The sequence below is a fragment of the Boleophthalmus pectinirostris genome, unplaced genomic scaffold, assembly GCF_026225935.1.
Source record: "Boleophthalmus pectinirostris isolate CB_2022bp ecotype Guang Dong unplaced genomic scaffold, ASM2622593v1 HiC_scaffold_19, whole genome shotgun sequence".
NCBI lineage: Eukaryota > Metazoa > Chordata > Actinopteri > Gobiiformes > Gobiidae > Boleophthalmus > Boleophthalmus pectinirostris.
The window spans coordinates 43,799,555-43,819,554 of NW_026571140.1; the positions used below are offsets into that span (position 1 = coordinate 43,799,555).

The window sequence follows — 20,000 nt, forward strand, 5'->3', positions numbered from 1 at the left end:
ACCAGGACTAAACCAAAACTAAACCAGGACTAAACCAGACTAAACCAGGACTAGACAGGACTAACCCAGACTAAACAAACCAGGACTAAACCAGGACTAAACCAGGACTAAACCAGGACTAAACCAGGACTAAACCAGACTAAACCAGGACTAAACCAGGACTAACCAGGACTAAACAGGACTAAACCAGGACTAAACCAGGACTAAACCAGGACTAAACCAGGACTAGACCAGGACTAACCAACTAAACCAGACTAGACCAGGACTAAACCAGGACTACCAGGACTAAACCAGACAGACTACAGGACTAAAAGACCAGGACTAAACCAGGACTAACGGGACTAAACCAGGACCAGACTAAACCAGACTAAACCAGACTAGACCAGGACTAACCAGGACTAAACCAGACTAGACAGGACTAAACCAGAACTAAACCAGACTAAACCAGGACTAAACCAGGACTAACCAGGACTAAACCAGGCAAACCAGAATTAAACCAGAACTAGACCAGGACTAAACCAGGACTAGACCAGACTAAACCAGGACTAGACCAGGACTAAACCAGACTAGACCAGACTAAACCAGGACTAACCAGGACTTAAACCAAACCAGGACTAAACCAGGACTAACTAAACCAGGTCTAAACCAGGTCTAAACCAGGTCTAAACCAGGTCTAAACCAGGACTAGACTGGAGCAGTATTGTATTATTTCTTGAGACTTGTTGTTTCATTTTCAAAGGCTCCAAAACACATCAGAGTTTAACATCATTAAACAGACTCTCTCTCTCTCTCTCTCTCTCTCTCTCCTCCTCTCTCTCTCCTCTTCTCTTCACTCTCTCTCTCTTTCTCTCCTCTCTCTCTCTTTCTCTCCTTCTCTCTCTCTCTCTCTCTCTCTCTCCTCTCTCTCTTTCTCTCCTTCTCTCTCTGTCTCCCTCCCTCAATCCCTCTTTTCTTTCTGTCTCTTTCTATCTATATTTTGTCTCTCTCTCTCTCTCTTTCCCTCCCTTTTCTCTTTGTCTTTCTTTCTTTTTCCTCTGTCTCTTTCCGTATCTTTTATCTCTCCTCCTCTCTTTTCTCTCTTTCTCTCTGTTCCTTCTTTTTCTTTCTCTCCCTTTTCTCTCTGTCTCTTTCTCCCTCTCCTTTTCTCTCTCTTTCCCTCCCTTTACTCTCTCTCTTTTCTCTCTCTCTCCTCCTCCCTTTTCTCTCTCTCTCCTCCTCCCTTTTCTCTCTCTCTCTTGCTCTCGTTTCTCTCTCCACCTCCTTCTATATTTTCTCTCTTCTTCCCTTTTCTCTCCCTCTCTTTACTCTCTCTCCCTCTCTCTCTCCCTCTTCTTCTTTCCCTCTTTTCTGTCTCTCTTCCTCTCTTTTCTCTCTTTCTCCCTCTCTTCTCTCTCTCCCTCTTCTTTCTTTGTCTCTCTCTTTCTTTTCTTTCTTCTTCACAAACACAGTTCTGTCACTTCTGTCGTCTGTGTGAGATTCACCTCAAACAATCTGTTTATTGTTTATACTGAGAATACTTCAACTACTACTACTACTACTACTACTACTACTACTACTACTACTACTACTACTACTACTACTACTACTACTACTACTACTACTACTATTACTACTACTACTACTACTACTACTACTACTACTACTACTACTACTACTACTACTACTACTACTACTACTACTACTACTACTACTACTACTACTACTACTACTTCTACTGCTACTTATACCTCTACTTCTACTAGTACTACTAGTAGTACTTCTACTACTACTTCTACTAGTACTACTACTGCCACTACTACTACTCATACCTCTAGTGTGATTTTTACTACATAAAATTAGTTATACATACAGTACTTTGACTTTTCTCTCCTGTCTGCTCCTGTCTGCTCCTGTCTGCTCCTGTCTGCTCCTGTCTGTTCCTGTCTGCTCCTGTCTGTCTGCTCCTGTCTGCTCCTGTCTGTCCTGCCTGTCTGCTCTCTGTCTGCTGCTCTGTCTGCTCCTGTCTGCCTGTTGCTCCTGCTCTGTCTGCTCCTGTCTGTTCCTGTCTGCTCCTGTCTGCTCCTGTCTGTCCTGCTGCCTGTCTGCTCCTGTCTGCTCCTGTCTGTCTGCTCCTGTCTGTTGTCCTGTCTGCTGCCTGTCCTGTCCTGCTGTCTGTCTGCCTGTCTGCTCCTGTCTGCTCCTGTCTGCTCCTGTCTGCTCCTGTCTGCCTGTCTGTCCTGTCTGCTCCTGTCTGCTCCTGTCTGTCCTGTCTGTCCTGTCTGCTCCTGTCTGTCTCCTCCTGTCTGTCTGCCTGTCTGCTCCTGTCTGTTCCTGTCTGTGTCCTGTCTGTTCCTGTCTGTCTGCTGCTGTCTGTCTCCCTGTCTGCTGCTGTCTGCTGCTGTCTGTCTGTCTGCTGTCTGCTCCTGTCTGTCCTGTCTGTCTGTCTGTCTGTCCTGTCTGCTCTGCCTGTCTGTCCTGTCTGTCTGCTCTGTCTGCCTGTGTCTGCTTCCTGCCTGCTCCTGTCTGCTCCCTGTCTGCTCCTGTCTGTCTGCTCCTGTCTGCTCTGTCTGTCTGCTCCTGTCTGCTCTGCTGCTCTGCTCCTGTCTGTTCTGCTCTGCTGTCTGTTCCCTGTCTCTGCTGTTCCTGTCTGCTCTGTCTGTCCTGTCTGCTCCTGTCTGTCTCCTGCTGCTGTCCTGCTCCTGTCTGCTCTGTCTGTCTGCTCCTGCCTCTGCTCCTGTCTGCTCTGTCTGCTCCTGTCTGCTCCTGCTGCCTGTCTGTTCCTGTCTCCTGTCTGCTCCTGTCTGCTCCTGTCTGCTCCTGTCTGCTCCTGCCTGCTCCTGTCTGCTCCTGTCTGTTCTGTCCTCCTGTCTGTCTGCTCTGTCTGCTCTGCTCCTGTCTGCTCCTGCCTGCTCCTGCTCCTGCTCTCTGCTCCTGTCTGCTCCTGTCTGTCTCCTGCCTGCTCCTGTCTGCTCCTGTCTGCTCCTGTGTCTCCTGTCTGCTCCTGTCTGCTCCTGTCTGCTCCTGTCCTGTCTGCTCCTGCTCCTGTCTGTTCCTGTCTGTTGTCTGCTCCTGTCTGTCTGCTCCTGTCTGTCCTGTCTGCTCCTGTCTGCTCTCTGCTCTGTCTGTCTCTCTGTCTGCTCCTGTCTGCCTCTCCTGTCTGTCTCCTCCTGCCTGCTCCTGTCTGTCTGCTCCTGTCTGCTCCTGTCCTGCTCTGTCTGTCTGCTCCTGTCTGCTCCTGTCTGCTCCTGCCTGTTCCTGTCTGCTCCTGCCTGTTCCTGTTTGCTCCTGCCTGCTCCTGTCCTGTCTGCTCCTGTCTGCTCCTGTCTGCTCCTGCCTGCTCCTGTCTGCTCCTGTCTGCTCCTGCCTGCTCCTGTCTGCTCCTGCCTGCTCCTGTTTGCTCCTGCCTGCTCCTGTCTGTCTGCTCCTGTCTGCTCCTGTCTGCTCCTGTCTGTTCTGCTGTCTGCTCCCTGCCTGCTCCTGTCTGTCTGCTCTGCTGTCTGCCTGTCTGCTCCTGTCTGCTCCTGTCTGCTCCTGTCTGTCTGTTCCTGTCTGCTCCTGTCTGCTCCTGTCTGCTCCTGTCTGTCTGCTCCTGTCTGCTCCTGTCTGTCTGCTCCTGTCTGCTCCTGTCTGCTCCTGTCTGTTCTTTAGTGACAGGTGCAGTATTTGTCGTCTCTTTGTCAAAACTGACGCTTCATTTTCACCTCGACAAAACCAACTCACTTCAACTTTTACAACTTTTACTACAAAATATTTATTTACTTTTAATTGTTTTTTTAAAGTTTTTAAATCAATATTTCAACAAAGTTTTTTTTTATTTTGCATCATTTTATAGAACAGGATTTGTAATGAGAACTTTAAGGGTTTAGTCCTGGTTTAGTCCTGGTTTGGTCCTGGTTTAGTCTCAGTTTAGTCCTGGTTTAGTCCTGGTTTGGTCCTGGTTTAGTCTCAGTTTAGTCCTGGTTTAGTCCTAGTTTAGTCCTGGTTCAGTCCTGGTTTAATCCAGGTTTGGTCCTGGTTTAGTCCTGGTTTAGTCCTGGTTCAGTCCTGGTTTAGTCCTTGTTTAATCCAGGTTTGGTCCTGGTTTAGTCCTGGTTTAGTCTCAGTTTAGTCCTGGTTTAGTCCTGGTTTAGTCTCAGTTTAGTCCTGGTTTAGTCCTGGTTCAGTCCTGGTTTAGTTCTTGTTTAATCCAGGTTTGGTCCTGGTTTAGTCCTGGTTTGGTCCTGGTTTAGTCTCAGTTTAGTCCTGGTTTAGTCCTGGTTTAGTCACAGTTTCATAACTTGGTTTCAGTCTCAGGATCTTGACCCCCATGAGTCCAGATCTTGGGTCTGGTCCAGATCTTGGGTCTGGTCCAGGTCTTGGGTCAGGTCCAGGTCTTGGGTCTGGACCAGGTCTGGAGCCTGGACTGTGACGGACCGTGTGGAATGTGCCTTTGTGCTCTTTGGCAACACTGTCTCTGCTCCGACACAAAAGGCTTTTCTCCGGACTGTTTAATGTGTCAACAAAACCCCGAGTCCAGACTGAGACCCAGACCAGGTCTAGAACTAAACCAGGACTAGCACTTAGGCTCAAAGATTAGTCCTGGTTTAGACCTAGATTAGACTTAGATTAGTCCTTGTTTTGTTCAGATTTAGTCCTACTTTAGACCTGCTTTAGTACTGTTTTAGTCCTGGTTTAGTCCTGGTTTAGACCTGGTTTAGTACTGTTTTAGTCCTGTTTTAGTCCTGGTTTAGTCCTGGTTTAGACCTGGTTTAGACCTGGTTTAGTCCTGGTTTAGACCTGGTTTAGTCCTGGTTTAGTCCTGGTTTAGAACTTGTTTAGACCTGGTTTAGTCCTGGTTTAGTTCTGGTTTAGTCCTGGTTTAGTCCTGGTTTATACCTGGTTTAGTCCTGGTTTAGACCTGGTTTAGTCCTGGTTTAGACCTGGTTTAGACCTGGTTTACTCCTGGTTTAGACCTGGTTTAGACCTGGTTTAGTTCTGGTTTAGTCCTGGTTTAGTCTTGGTTTAGTCCTGGTTTAGTCCTGGATTAGTCCTGTTTTAGTCCGTGTTTTGTCCTGGTTTAGTCCTGGTTTAGTCCTGGTTTAGTCTTGGTTTAGTCCTGGTTTAGTCCTGGATTAGTCCTGGTTTAGTCCTGGTTTAGTCCTGGATTAGTCCTGGTTTAGTCCGTGTTTTGTCCTGGTTTAGTCCTGGTTTAGACCTGGTTTAGACCTGGTTTAGTCCTGGTTTAGACCTGGTTTAGTCTTGGTTTAGTCCTGGTTTAGTTCTGGTTTAGTCCTGGTTTAGTCTTGGTTTAGTCCTGGTTTAGTCCTGGATTAGTCCTGGTTTAGTCCATGTTTTGTCCTGGTTTAGTCCTGGTTTAGTCCTGGTTTAGTCTTGGTTTAGTCCTGGTTTAGTCCTGGATTAGTCCTGGTTTAGTCCTGGTTTAGTCCTGGATTAGTCCTGGTTTAGTCCGTGTTTTGTCCTGGTTTAGTCCTGGTTTAGACCTGGTTTAGACCTGGTTTAGTCCTGGTTTAGTCCTGGTTTAGTCCTGGTTTAGTCCTGGATTAGTCCTGGTTTAGTCCGTGTTTTGTCCTGGTTTAGTCCTGGTTTAGACCTGGTTTAGACCTGGTTTAGTCCTGGTTTAGACCTGGTTTAGTCTTGGTTTAGTCCTGGTTTAGTCCTGGTTTAGACCTGGTTTAGTTCTGGTTTAGTCCTGGTTTAGTCCGTGTTTTGTCTTTGGTGGTGAAGGGTTAATATTTACAGAGGGGGCGGGGCCTCGGACGTTAGCCCCGCCCCCTCTGTGTGCTCTGTGCAAACCTCAGTCTGCAGAACATTTACCCCACAGAGACCGGACTAAACCAGGACTAAACCAGGACTCAACCAGGACTCAACTAGGACTGAAGACGGTCCAGAACAGGTCTAAAGCAAGGACTTAATCAGGACTAAACCAGAACTAAACCAGGACTGAATCAGGACTAGAAAAGGACTGAAGTAGGACTAAACCAGGGCTAAAGAGGGTCCAAAACAGGTCTAAAGCAGGACTAAAGACGGTCTAAACTAAGACTAGAGCAGGACTGAACCCGGGCTAAACCAGGACTAAACCAGGACTAAAGATGACCTAAACCAGGACTGAACCAGGACTGAAGCAGGACTGGACCAGGGCTTAAAGGTCTAAACCAGAGACTTAATCAGGACTAAAGACGGTCTAAACCAGGACTAGATCAGGACTGAACCTAGGACTAAACAGGATCTAAACTAGGACTAAACCAGAGCTTTACCCTGGTCTAAACAAGGACTGAAATCAAGACCAAAGCCATGGACTAAGTCAGAACTAAACCAGAACTAAACCAGGACTAAACCAGGACTGAACCAGGACTAAACCAGGTCTAAACCAGGTCTAAACCAGGTCTAAACCAGGACTAAACCAGGTCTAAACCAGGACTTTCTCAGACCACCATGTCAGAGGACGTTTAACCTTTTCGCAGAGGATTATATTTTTTCGTTTGGACTTTTTTTTTTTTTTTTTTTAAACGAAAAGTCATGAAGTTATCTGGACCAATCGGCTTCTTTCCTCGCTGCTCCGGTTCCCACGGCAACAGGGCTCGCCGCTCCAGGTACACGACGCGTTCGGGGTCCGGGGGCCTCGCTCGGGAAAAAAAAACAACAACAACAACTCACTCTCGACTGTGCAAAAGTCCTGAAAGTTTCTGTACCTTAAAAACTTGACTTTTTGCGTTCTGAGCGTCCTGACGATTCACCTGTTATTATACAGCCACTAGCATGCAAACGCGCACTTCCTGATGAACTCAAATACAGAAGTACTTGCTGATGTGTCGACTGTTTTGGGGTGAATAATAGATGAACTAAACGACGAGCGGAGGTCGTGTCTAAGGATCCAAGACTAGTTTTCAGAAGTACTCGAGTAGAAGTAAAAGTACTCCAATGAGAAAAGTACTCGAGTACATGTATCTGAGTATCTGAGTACGACAAACCTCCTACTACAGGACTAAACCAGGACTAAATTAAACCAGGACTAAACCAGGACTAAATTAAACCAGGACTAAACCAGGACTAAACCAGGACTGAACCAGGACTGAACCAGGACTAAACCAGGACTAAACCAGGACTAAACCAGGACTGAAACCAGGACTAAAACAGGACTCAACCAGGACTAAACCAGGACTAAACCAGGACTGAACCAGAACTGAACCAGGACTGGACCAGGACTAAACCAGGACTGGACCAGAACTAAACCGGGACTAAACCAGGACTGGACCAGGACTGGACCAGGACTAAACCAGGACTGGACCAGGACTAAAAGGAGGACTAAACCAGGACTAAACCATGACTGGACCAGGACTGGACCAGGACTAAACCAGGACTAAACAGGACTAAACCAGGACTGGAACCAGGACTAGACCAGGACTAAACCAGGACTAAACCATGACTGGACCAGGACTGGACCAGGACTAAACCAGGACTAAACCAGGACTAAATCAGGACTAAATCAGGACTAAACCAGGTCTAAACCAGGACTAAACCTGGACTGTAGAAGTAAAAGTACTCAGTTAGATAGTTACTCTGAACAGTGTAATTTCTTTTAAAAGTTTCTGTAGTAAATGTATGCGAGTACTTCCACCTTTCCAGTTGTTTTTTTTTTTTTTCTGTGGCGCTGGTCTGAAGGGCTCGTCCGGTCGTCATGGTAACAGATTAAAGTTTTCTGGGATCTGTATTTATAGGCAGATATTTGTTTGAGTGGGACGAACTCGAGTCTGCGGCTGTAATTTTGGGCTCTGGGTTTTTCTCCGTTTCACTGTGAGTCTGATGAACGACAAAAGTCTGACCAGGACTAAACCAGGACTAAACCAGGTCTAAACCAGGTCTAAACCAGGTCTAAACCAGGACTAAACCAGGACAAAACCAGGTCTAAACCAGGTCTAAACCAGGACTAAACCAGGACTAAACCAGGTCTAAACCAGGACTAAACCAGGACTAAACCAGGACTAAACCAGGACTAAACCAGGTCTAAACCAGGACTAAACCAGGTCTAAACCAGGTAAACCAGGTCTAAACCAGGGAAACCAGGACTAAACAGGTCTAAACCAGGACTAAACCAGGTCTAAACCAGGTCTAAACCAGGACTAAACCAGGTCTAAACCAGGACTAAACCAGGACTAAACTAAACCAGGTCCTAAACCAGGACTAAACCAGGTCTAAACCAACCAGCTAAACCAGGACTAAACAGGACTAAACCAGGTCTAACCAGGTCTAAACCAGGTCTAAACCAGGTCTAAACCAGGACTAAACCAGGTCTAAACCAGGTAAAACAGGTCTAAACCAGGACTAAACCAGGTCCTAAACCTAAAACCAGGTCTAAACCAGGTCTAAACCAGGTCCAGGACTAAACCAGGACTAAACCAGGTAAAACCAGGACTAAACCAGGTCTAAAACCAGGTCTAAACCAGGACTAAACCAGGACTAAACCAGGGTCTAAACCAGGTCTAAACCAGGTCTAAACAGGACTAAACCAGGTCTAAACCAGGTCTAAACCAGGACTAAACCAGGTAAACCAGGTCTAAACCAGGTCTAAACCAGGTCTAAACCAGGTCTACTAAAACCAGGAAAACCAGGACTAAACCAGGTCTAAACCAGGTCCTAAACCAGGTCTAAACCAGGTCTACCAGGTCTAAACCAGGTCTAAACCAGGACTAGGACTAAAACCAGGTCTAAACCAGGTCTAAACCAGGTCTAAACCAGGACTAAACCAGGACTAAACCAGGTCTAAACCAGGTCTAAACCAGGACTAAACCAGGTCTAAACCAGGAAATAAACCAGGACTAAACCAGGACTAAACCAGGTCTAAACCAGGACTAAACCAGGTCTAAACCAGGACTAAACCAGGTCTAAACCAGGACTAAACCAGGTCTACTAAACCAGGTCTAAACCAGGTCTAAACCAGGACTAAACCAGTCTAAACCAGGACTAAACCAGGTCTAAACCAGGTCTAAACCAGACTAAACCAGGTCTAAACCAGGTCTAAACCAGGTCTAAACCAGGACTAAACCAGGTCTAAACCAGGACTAAACCAGGAAAACCAGGACTAAACCAGGACTAAACCAGGTCTAAACCAGGTCTAAACCAGGAAACTAAACCAGGTCTAAACCAGGTAAACCAGGACTAAACCAGGACTAAACCAGGTCTAAAACCAGGTCTAAACCAGGACTAAACCAGGACTAAACCAGGACTAAACCAGGTCTAAACCAGGACTAAAACCAGGTCTAAACCAGGACTAAACCAGGACTAAACCAGGTCTAAACCAGGTCTAAACCAGGTTCTAAACCAGGACTAAACCAGGACTAAACCAGGACTAAACCAGGTAAACCAGGTCTAAACCAGGTCTAAACCAGGACTAAACCAGTAAACCAGGACTAAACCAGGACTCTAAACCAGGACTAAACCAGGTCTAAACCAGGTCCTAAACCAGGACTAAACCAGGTCTAAACCAGGACTAAACCAGGTCTAAACCAGGACTAAACCAGGTTAAACTAAACCAGGACTAAACCAGGTCTAAACCAGGTCTAAAACCAGGACTAAACCAGGTCTAAACCAGGTCTAAACCAGGACTAAACCAGGACTAAACCAGGTCTAACTAAACAGGACTAAACCAGGTCTAAACCAGGACTAAACCAGGTCTAAAACTAAACAGGTCTAAACCAGGACTAAACCAGGACTAAACCAGGTAAACCAGGACTAAACCAGGACTAAACCAGGTAAACTAAACCAGGTAACCAGGACTAAACCAGGTCTAAACCAGGTCTAAACCAGGACTAAACCAGGACTAACCAGGACTAAAACCAGTACTAAACCAGGACCTAAACCAGGACTAAACCAGGTCTAAACCAGGACTAAAGGACTAAACAGGACTAAACCAGGTCTAAACCAGGAACTAAAGGACTAAACAGGACTAAACCAGGACTAAACCAGGTCTAAACCAGGTCTAAACCAGGACTAAACCAGGTCTGAACCAGGGACTAAACCATGACTAAACCAGGACTAAACCAGGTCTGAACCAGGGACTACAAACCAGGATGAAACCAGATCTCAACCAGGACTTCAGAGGGTCTTTGGTCTTTGGTCTGGACGGGGGGATTCCTGCAGATTTGTTTTCTCTGCACATCTGCACAAACACACAACACACACACACACACACACACACACAACCCCCACACAAACACACACAACGCCCACTCTAACGCTCTGTCCCACCCCGTGATGTCATCGAGTGCTCCTTTCACAGCTCCTTTTACTTTTAGTCCGGTCGAGATTTGAAAGTCCACAACTCCAGTGATCCACGTGATTCTGGTGAAAGTGCGTGGAGTTTAAAAACGCAGTGGAGCTCGTTCCTGCTTTGCCACACGATGACATCACGAGGTGTAACAGCGTGTGATCAGTGTGAGGGAAGAGCTGAAGTGTAAATGTGCAGGTTTGTGCGTTAAACGTGTGAACGAAACAAAACAAAACAAAAACACAAAACTGAAACACGACACAAACTCTGAAACCTGGATTTACATAAAGTTTGCATCAGGAGGTTTAGTCCTGGTTTAGTCCTGGTTTAGACCTGGTTTAGTCCTGGTTTAGTCCTGGTTTAGTCCTGGTTTAGTCCTGGTTTAGACCTGGTTTAGTCTGGTTTAGTCCTGGTTTAGACTGGTTTAGTCCTGGTTTAGTCCTGGTTTAGTCCTGGTTTAGTCCTGGTTTAGTCCTGTTTCAGTCCTGGTTTAGTCCTGTTTTAGTCCTGGTTTAGTCCTGGTTTGTTTAGTTCTGTTTTAGTCCTGGTTTAATCCTGGTTTAGTCCTGGTTTAGTTCTGTTTTAGTTCTGTTTTAGTCCTGGTTTATTTAGTTCTGGTTTAGACCTGGTTTAGTCTTGGTTTAGTCTTGATTTAGTCCTGGTTTAGTCCTGTTTCAGTCCTGGTTTAGTCCTGGTTTTAATTCTGTTTTAGTTGTGGTTTAGTCCTGGTTTAGTTCTGTTTTAGTCCTGGTTTAGTCCTGGTTTAGTCCTGGTCCAGTCCTGGTTTAGTCCTGGTTCAGTCCTAGTTTAGTCCTGGTTTAGTCCTGTTTAGAACCTGGTTTAGTCCTGTTTAAGTCCTGGTTTTAGAAGTCCTGTTTTAGTCCTGGTTTAGTCCTGGTTTAGACCTGTTTTAAATCCTGGTTTAGTCCTGGTTTAGTCCTGGTTTAGACCTGTTTTATCCTGGTTTAGTCCTGGTTTAGTCCTGGTTTAGTCCTGGTTTAGTCCTGGTCCAGTCCTGGTTTAGTCCTGGTTTAGTCCTGGTTAAGTCCTAGTTTAGTCCTGGTTTAGTCCTGGTTTAGTTCTGTTTTAATCCTGGTTTAGTCCTGGTTTAGTCCTGGTTTAGACCTGTTTTAATCCTGGTTTAGTCCTGCTTTAGTCCTGGTTTAGTCCTGGTTCAGTCCTGGTTTAGTCCTGGTTAAGTCCTAGTCCTAGTCCTGGTTTAGTCCTGGTTTAGTCCTGGTTTAGTCCTGGTTTAGTTCCTGGTTTACCTGTTTAGTCCTGGTTTAGTCCTGGTTTATCCTGTAGTCCCTGGTTTAGTCCTGGTTTAGTCCTGGTTTAATCCTGTTTTAGTCCTGGTTTAGTCCTGGTTTAGTCCTGGTTTAGTCCTGGTTTAGTCCTGGTTCAGTCCTGGTTTAGTCCTGGTTTAGTCCTGGTTTAGTCCTGGTTTAGTCCTGGTTTAGTCCTGTTTTAATCCTGGTTTAATCCTGGTTTAGTCCTGGTTTAAGTCCTGGTTTAAGTCCTGGTTTAGTCCTGGTTTAGTCCTGGTTTAATCCTGGTTTAGTCCTGGTTCAGTCCTGGTTTAGTCCTGGTTTAGTCCTGGTTAGTCCTGGTTTAGTCCTGGTTTAATCCTGTTTTAATCCTGGTTGTCCTGGTTTGGTTTAGTCCTGGTTTAGTAGTCCTGGTTTAGTCCTGGTTTAGTCTGTTTTAGTGGTTTTAGTCCTGGTTTAGTCCTGGTTTAGTCCTGGTTTAGACCTGTTTTAATCCTGGTTTAGTCCTGCTTTAGTCCTGGTTTAGTCCTGGTTCAGTCCTGGTTTAGTCCTGGTTAAGTCCTAGTTTAGTCCTGGTTTAGTCCTGGTTTAGTCCTGGTTTAATCCTGTTTTAATCCTGGTTTAGTCCTGGTTTAGTCCTGGTTTAGTCCTGGTTTAGTCCTGGTTTAGACCTGGTTTAGTCCTGGTTTAGTCCTGGTTTAGTCCTGGTTTAGAGTCCTGGTTTTAGTCCTGGTTTAGTCCTGGTTTAGTCAGTCCTGGTTTATCCTGGTTAGTCCTGGTTTTAATCCTGGTTTAGTCCTGGTTTAGTCCTGGTTTGTCCTGGGTTTAGTCCTGGTTTAAGTCCTGGTTTAGTCCTGGTTTAGTCTGGTTTAGTCCCTGGTTTAGTCTGGTTTCCTGTTTAGTCCTGGTTTAGTCCTGGTTTAAGTCCGGGTTTAGTGGTTTTAATCCTGGTTTAGTCCTGGTTTAGTCCTGGTTTAGTCTGGTTCCCTAGTTTAGTAGTCCTGGTTTAGTCCTGGTTTAGTCCTGTTTAGTCCTGGTTTAGTCCTGGTTTAGTCCTGGTTTAGTCCTGGTTTAGTCCTGGTTTTAGTCCTGGTTTAGTCCTGGTTTAGTCCTAGTCCTGAGTTTAGTCCTGGTTTAGTCCTGGTTTAGTCCTGGTTTAGTCCTGGTTTAGTCTTGTAGTTTAGTCCTGGTTTAGTCCTGGTTCAGTCCTGGTTTAGTCCTGGTTTAGTCCTGGTTTCCTGGTTTAGTCCTGGTTTAGTCCTGGTTCAGTCCTAGTTTAGTCCTGGTTTAGTCCTGGTTCAGTCCTAGTTTAGTCCTGGTTTAGTCCTGGTTCAGTCCTGGTTTAGTCCTGGTTTAGTCCTGGTTTAGTCCTGGTTTAGTCCTGGTTTAGTCCTGGTTCAGTCCTAGTTTTAGTCCTGGTTTAGTCCTGGTTTAGTCCTGGTTTTTATCCTGGTTTTTAATCCTGGTTTGGTCCTGGTTTAGTCCTGGTTTAGTCCTGGTTTAGTCCTGGTTTAGTCCTGGTTTAGTCCTGGTTTAGTCCTAGTTTAGTCCTGGTTTAGTCCTGGTTTAGTCCTGGTTTAGTCCTGGTTTAGTCCTGGTTTAGTCCTGGTTTAGTCCTGGTTCAGTCCTGGTTCAGTCTCTGTTTTGTTTTAATGTCCCGTGTTCGTTCTCTCTGTTCTTCTCTTGGTCGTCATGGAAACGCTCCGCAGACTCTAAAAGTACAGACGAGAGCTTTTCGGGGTTTTTTTCTTCATCACACTCTCACGTCACTTAAAGATGGACTGTGTAACTTTTCTGGTGGAGGGTCCGTCGAACGCTTTTCCCCGTGGAGACGTCCCTGCTCCACCTGGAATGTTCCGCAGTGTGACTTTAAACACCTCGGCTTCACATTAGTTCAATCACAGGTGGTTTTATGGCTCAAAAACGTCTAGAATAACGAGGACTCTGACTGTGAGCCGGGGGTCGCCTCTCCACAGATCTGACCTGGAACTTGGTCCTGTTTGGGCTCTGTGAAGATAGAAAGGTTTAAAGCCAGACTGCGGAACATTCTAGACAAAGCAGCGACGTCTCCATGGAGAAAAGCGTGGGTCAGATCCTCCCTCCTCACTTTTATTTGTTTAATAATTATTGGCGATTGTTATTTTATTCATACTCTGCAGTCACGTCACGCTGGGGGTGTTCTACATGTGTGTCTATAGCGGAATGTTCAGCGGCTGCCATGGTGACACTCTGCGAACGCGGACTCAAAAGGATCCTGAAAATGTTCTGTTTAAAATGCGTTTTGTAATTTTTTTCTTAGTTTTCGTAGTGTCTTAGTCCTGGTTTAGTCCTGGTTTAGTCTTTGTTTAGTCTTGGTTTAGTCCTGGTTTAGTCCTGGTTTAGTCTTGGTTTAGTCTTGGTTTAGTCCTGGTTTTGTTCTGGTTTAGTCTTGGTTTAGTTCTGGTTTAGTCTTGGTTTAGTCTTGGTTTAGTCCTGGTTTAGTCTTGGTTTAGTCCTGGTTTAGTCCTGGTTTAGTCTTGGTTTAGACCTGGTTTAGTCCTGGTTTAGTCCTGGTTTTTTAGTCCTGGTTTTTCAGTTTGGTTTAGTCTGTTGTGTTTAGTCTTGGTTTAGTCCTGGTTTAGTCTTGGTTTAGTCCTGGTTTAGTCCTGGTTTAGTCATATTTTAGTCCTGGTTTAGTCTTGGTTTAGTCCTGGTTTAGTCCTGGTTTAGTTCTGGTTTAGTCCTGGTTTAGTCCTAGTGTAGTCCTGGTTTAGTCCTGGTTAGTTCTGGTTTAGTCCTGGTTAGTCCTGGTTTAGTCCTGTGTAGTCTGGTTTAGTCTTGGTTAGTCCTGGTTTAGTCCTGGTTTAGTCCAGGTTTAGTTCTGGTTATTCTGGTTAGTCCTGGTTTAGTCCTGGTTTATTCCTGGTTTAGTCCTGGTTTAGTCCAGGTTTAGTCCTGAGTCCTGGTTTAGTCCTGGTTTAGTCCTGGTTAGTCCTGGTTTAGTCTGGTTTTAGTCCTGGTGTAGTCCTGGTTTAGTCTTGGTTTCCTGGTTTAGTCCTGGTTTAGGTCCAGGTTTAGTTCTGGTTTATTCCTGGTTTAGTCTGGTTAGTCCATTCCTCGGTTTAGTCCTGGTTTAAGTCCTTTTAGTCCTGGTTTGTCCTGGTAGTCCTGGTTAGTCCGGTTTAGTCCTGGTTTAGTCTGTTTAGTCTGGTTAGTCTTGGTTTAGTTCCTGGTTTAGTCCTGGTTTAGTCTTGGTTTAGTCTTGGTTTAGTCCTGGTTTAGTCTTGGTTTAGTCTTGGTTTAGTCCTGGTTTAGTCTTGGTTTAGTCTTGGTTTAGTCCTGGTTTAGTCTTGGTTTAGTCCTGGTTTAGTCCTGGTTTAGTTCTTCTTGTGAACAGAGAAACAAACATAAGTTTTTTCTCAGACGATCTTCAGCCTTTTTTGACAGCGTTTCTGACGTGTGCGTTGTGTCGTCACGGTAACTGCTGAACATATTGCCATAGAGATGCACGTAGAACACCCCCGGAGTGATGTTTCCGCCAAGAATCAATTTGTGAAAGAGTTTGAGCCGTAATAACCACGAGTCGCACGGACAGAGTCTCTTTGACAAACACTGGCTCCGTCTCTTGTGTTTGTCACTTTGGTGTTGACATTTACATCCGCTCTGCTTCCCCAGAACAAACGCTGAGTAAACCCACTGCCCCCGAACGCACCACGAACACACCACCACCCACAACAATGTCCCTGAACGCACCACGAACACACCACCCACCACAACAATGTCCCTGAACGCACCACGAACACACCACCACCCACAACAATGTCCCTGAACGCACCACCACCCACAACAATGTCCCTGAACGCACCACCACCCACAACAATGTCCCTGAACACACCACGAACACACCACCACCCACAACAATGTCCCTGAACGCACCACGAACACACCACCACCCACAACAATGTCCCTGAACACACCACCACCCACAACAATGTCCCTGAACGCACCACGAACACACCACCACCCACAACAATGTCCCTGAACGCACCACCACCCACAACAATGTCCCTGAACGCACCACCACCCACAACAATGTCCCTGAACACACCACGAACACACCACCACCCACAACAATGTCCCTGAACGCACCACCACCCACAACAATGTCCCTGAACGCACCACGAACACCACCACCCACAACAATGTCCCAACGACCCACCCGTCCCTGAACGCACCACGAACACACCCACCACCCACAACAATGTCCCCGAACGCACCACGAACACAACCACCACCCACAACAATGTCCTGAACGCACCACCACACACCACCACCACAACAATGTCCCGAACGAACACACCACCCCCCACAACAATGTCCCTGAACGCACACCACCACCACACAACAATGTCCCTGAAACACACCCCCACCAACAAATGTCCCTGAACACACACCACCACAACAATGTCCCTGAACACACCACACACCACATGTCCCTGAACACACCACGAACACACCACCACCCACAACAATGTCCCTGAACACACCACGAACACACCACCACCCACAACAATGTCCCTGAACGCACCACCACCCACAACAATGTCCCTGAACACACCACCACCCACAACAATGTCCCCGAACGCACCACGAACACACCACCACCCACAACAATGTCCCTGAACACACCACTAACACACCACCACCCACAACAATGTCCCTGAACGCACCACGAACACACCACCACCCACAACAATGTCCCTGAACACACCACCACCCACAACAATGTCCCTGAACGCACCACGAACACACCACCACCCACAACAATGTCCCTGAACACACCATCACCCACAACAATGTCCCTGAACACACCATCACCCACAACAATGTCCCTGAACGCACCACGAACGCACCACCACCCACAACAATGTCCCTGAACACACCACGAACACACCACCACCCACAACAATGTCCCTGAACACACCACCACCCACAACAATGTCCCCGAACGCACCACGAACACACCACCACCCACAACAATGTCCCTGAACGCACCACGAACACACCACCACACAACACAATGTCCCTGAATGCATCGGAACGCGCCACGACCCAGCAAATGTTCCTGAACGCACCACGAACAAACCACAACTCAACACAATGTTCCTTAATGCACCCAAACACACCACAACCCAGAACAATGGCCCCGAACGCACCACGAATGCACCCGAATGCACCATGGTCCACAACAATGTCCACGAACACATTACGACCCAACACAATGTCCCCGAATTCACCCGAACGCGCCACGACCCAACAGAAATGTCCCTGAACACACCCGAATGCACCATGACCCAGTACAATGTCCTCGAACACACCATGGTACAACACAATGTCCCTGAATGCATCACGATCCAGAACAATGTCCACTATCCAACACGAATGTCCCTGAACGCACCACGACCCAGTACAGTTGACAGGACAGAGCAAAACGTTTTCTGAATTTGTTTGGAACAATCTGGAACTGGAAGTATAAGGCACAGAGACTAGTGTACACACGAGGACCTGGTTCAGTCCTGGTTCAGTCCTGGTTTAGACCTGGTTTAGACCTGGTTTAGACCTGGTTTATTCCTGGTTTAGTCTTGTTTTAGACCTGGTTTAGTTCTGGTTTAGTTCTGGTTTAGTCCTGGTTTAGTCCTGGTTTATTCCTGGTTTAGTCTTGTTTTAGACCTGGTTTAGTTCTGGTTTAGTCCTGGTTTAGACCTGGTTTAGTTCTAGTTTAGTTCTGGTTTAGTCCTGGTTTAGTTCTGGTTTAGTTCTGGTTTAGTTCTGGTTTAGTCCTGGTTTAGACCTGGTTTAGTTCTAGTTTAGTTCTGGTTTAGTCCTGGTTTAGTCTTGGTTTAGACCTGGTTTAGTTCTGGTTTAGTTCTGGTTTAGTCCTGGTTTAGTCCTGGTTTAGACCTGGTTTAGTTCTAGTTTAGTTCTAGTTTAGTTCTGGTTTAGTCCTGGTTTAGTTCTGGTTTAGTCCTGGTTTAGTTCTGGTTTAGTCCTGGTTTAGTCCTGGTTTAGTTCTGGTTTAGTCCTGGTTTAGTTCTGGTTTAGACCTGGTTTAGACCTGGTTTATTCCTGGTTTAGTCTTGGTTTAGACCTGGTTTAGTCCTGGTTTAGTCCTGGTTAGACCTGGTTTATCCTGGTTTAGTCCTGGTTTAGTTCTGGTTTAGTCCTGGTTGAGTTTCAGGTCTGTTCTTCAGTCTTGATAGTTGTTTGGCTTGATTATATTTTCATAGTTCTACAGTTTTGGTCTGAACGCACAGCGTGAGTTTAAACACAGCGTGAGTTTGAACGCAGTGGCCTTGAACGCAGCGCGGTGATGTCATCCTCTTTTGTGGAGTGATGGACAGATCCATTCACAGAGAAAGAGAGAAAGAAAGAAAAAGAGAAAAAAAGAGACACAGGAGGCAGATACTGTATGGAGATGGAATATTAATTTACACCCAAATATAACAGAGAGGAAGACCTGGTTTAGTCCTGGTTTAGACCTGGTTTAGTCCTGGTTTAGACCTGGTTTAGACCTGGTTTAGTCCTGGTTTAGTCCTGGTTTTAGACCTGGTTTATTCCTGGTTTAGTCCTGTTTAGTCCTGGTTTTCCTGGTTTAGTCCTGGTTTAGTCCTGGTTTAGTCCTGGTTTAGACCTGGTTTAGTCCTGGTTTAGACCTGGTTTAGACCTGGTTTAGTCCTGGTTTAGTCCTGGTTTAGACCTGGTTTAGTCCTGGTTTAGTTCCTGGTTTAGTCCTGGTTTAGAGTCCTGGTTTAGTCCTGGTTTAGTCCTGGTTTAGACCTGGTTTAGACCTCCTGGTTTAGTCCTGGTTTAGTCCTGGTTTAGTCCTGGTTTAGTCCTGGTTTAGTCCTGGTTTAGTCCTGGTTCTTGTTTCTTTATGAAGTTGTTTTAAATCAGTCTTGTTCAGTTCACTTGATCTTTTTTCCGGATTCATGATCCATTTTTTAAACAGACGAGGACAAAACAAAACCACAAACATTTTTAAAAGACAAACACATCAGTGTCTCCACATGTTGGACTGACGTCTTATTGTTCTGAATCTCACATTTGTAAGTCACATGATTATTTTGTGTGTGGAGGAGCATGTGCAGTAGAGTCTTTTCTCCTGTGGACACACGCCAATGCACACGAACACACACGGATTATTAAACGTTTTTTAACTGAAGAGTTTTGAGCTGAGAAAAAGACTAAAAACGACCAAATCATCTGCAAACATGAAACGATTCAACAAGATTTCCAGCCACACGACACTTTTACAAGTTTTAAGCTTCGTTGAAAATTCATCTAAATACAAGTTCATTAACTGTGATTTAAATACTTAAAGGTTGTATGGGGGATTTTTTGTTTGTTTCAAATTGTCAGTGAAAGTATAAAATACCATGAGAGACGCAGCAGCCTTGTAATTATGATGACCAAAAAAAAAAAAAGAAAGAAAATCTATCAACTGTGGACGTGTTGAGGCCAGATAAACATCGGCCAATAGAAAACGAGGCTGCCTCATTTTCTATTGGCTGTCAGGTTGTCAATCAAACTCCCTACGTTTCTAAGGTAACTATGCAGCGGGTCTTAGGGGCTTTTTCTAATTGTGGCTCTCGCAGTTCGCATAAAGTTTGTTGCGATGTCGGACGAGAATCGACGACCAGTTCGCCACAAAAGAAAGTCCGTTTTTGACGTCGCTGAAAGAAGAAAAGGAGAAAAGGAGTGAAGACAAACTGAGGTGATTCTTGGAGATTCCTTCCAGCGATGGTGCGACTGAAGTGGACGAAGGGTCTAAAAACTGAGGTGTCGGTCTAAATTATTTCTCGAGGCTGTGGAGGAGGAAGGTGGTGTCACACATGCACTGCATTTGAAAAAGGACTGTCGCTGGATTTCTCTTTCCTTAAAAAAATCCTCTATACGACCTTTAACTTTTCTGAGTATTTCACGGATGATCACGTTTTTATTTTGTTTGTGTTTGTGTTTCAGTTGGGACGACAGCAGCTCCGTGAGCAGCGGAGTCAGCGACAACATCGACACCGACGACATCAACACCAGCTCCTCCATCTCCTCCTACAGCACGGCCCCGGAAAACAGGTGAGTCCAAGACCAGGACCAGGACTAAACCAGGACCAGACCAAGACCAGACCAAGACCAGACCATCTCCTCCTACAGCACGCCCCGAAAACAGGTGAGTCCAAGACCAGGACCAGGACTAAACCAGGACCAGACCAAGACCAAGACCAGACCATCTCCTCCTACAGCACGCCCCGAAAACAGGTGAGTCCAAGACCAGGACCAGGACTAAACCAGGACCAGACCAAGACCAGACCATCTCCTCCTACAGCACGCCCCGAAAACAGGTGAGTCCAAGACCAGGACCAGGACTAAACCAGGACCAGACCAAGACCAGACCAAGACCAGACCAAGACAGACCAAGACCATCTCCTCCTAAAGCACGCCCCGAAAAACAGGTGAGT

General features: G+C 46.1%; 1 protein-coding gene across 1 annotated transcript in view; it reads left to right on the top strand.

Moving 5' to 3' along the window:
* nav2a (neuron navigator 2a) overlaps positions 1–20,000 on the top strand; it is a 107,819-nt gene that overhangs the window by 11,395 nt on the left and 76,424 nt on the right. The window contains exons 3-4 of the mRNA XM_055154379.1: positions 19,510–19,617; positions 19,696–19,711. Coding sequence (XP_055010354.1) covers positions 19,510–19,617; positions 19,696–19,711 — 124 coding nt within the window. The remainder of the gene's footprint in view (positions 1–19,509; positions 19,618–19,695; positions 19,712–20,000) is intronic.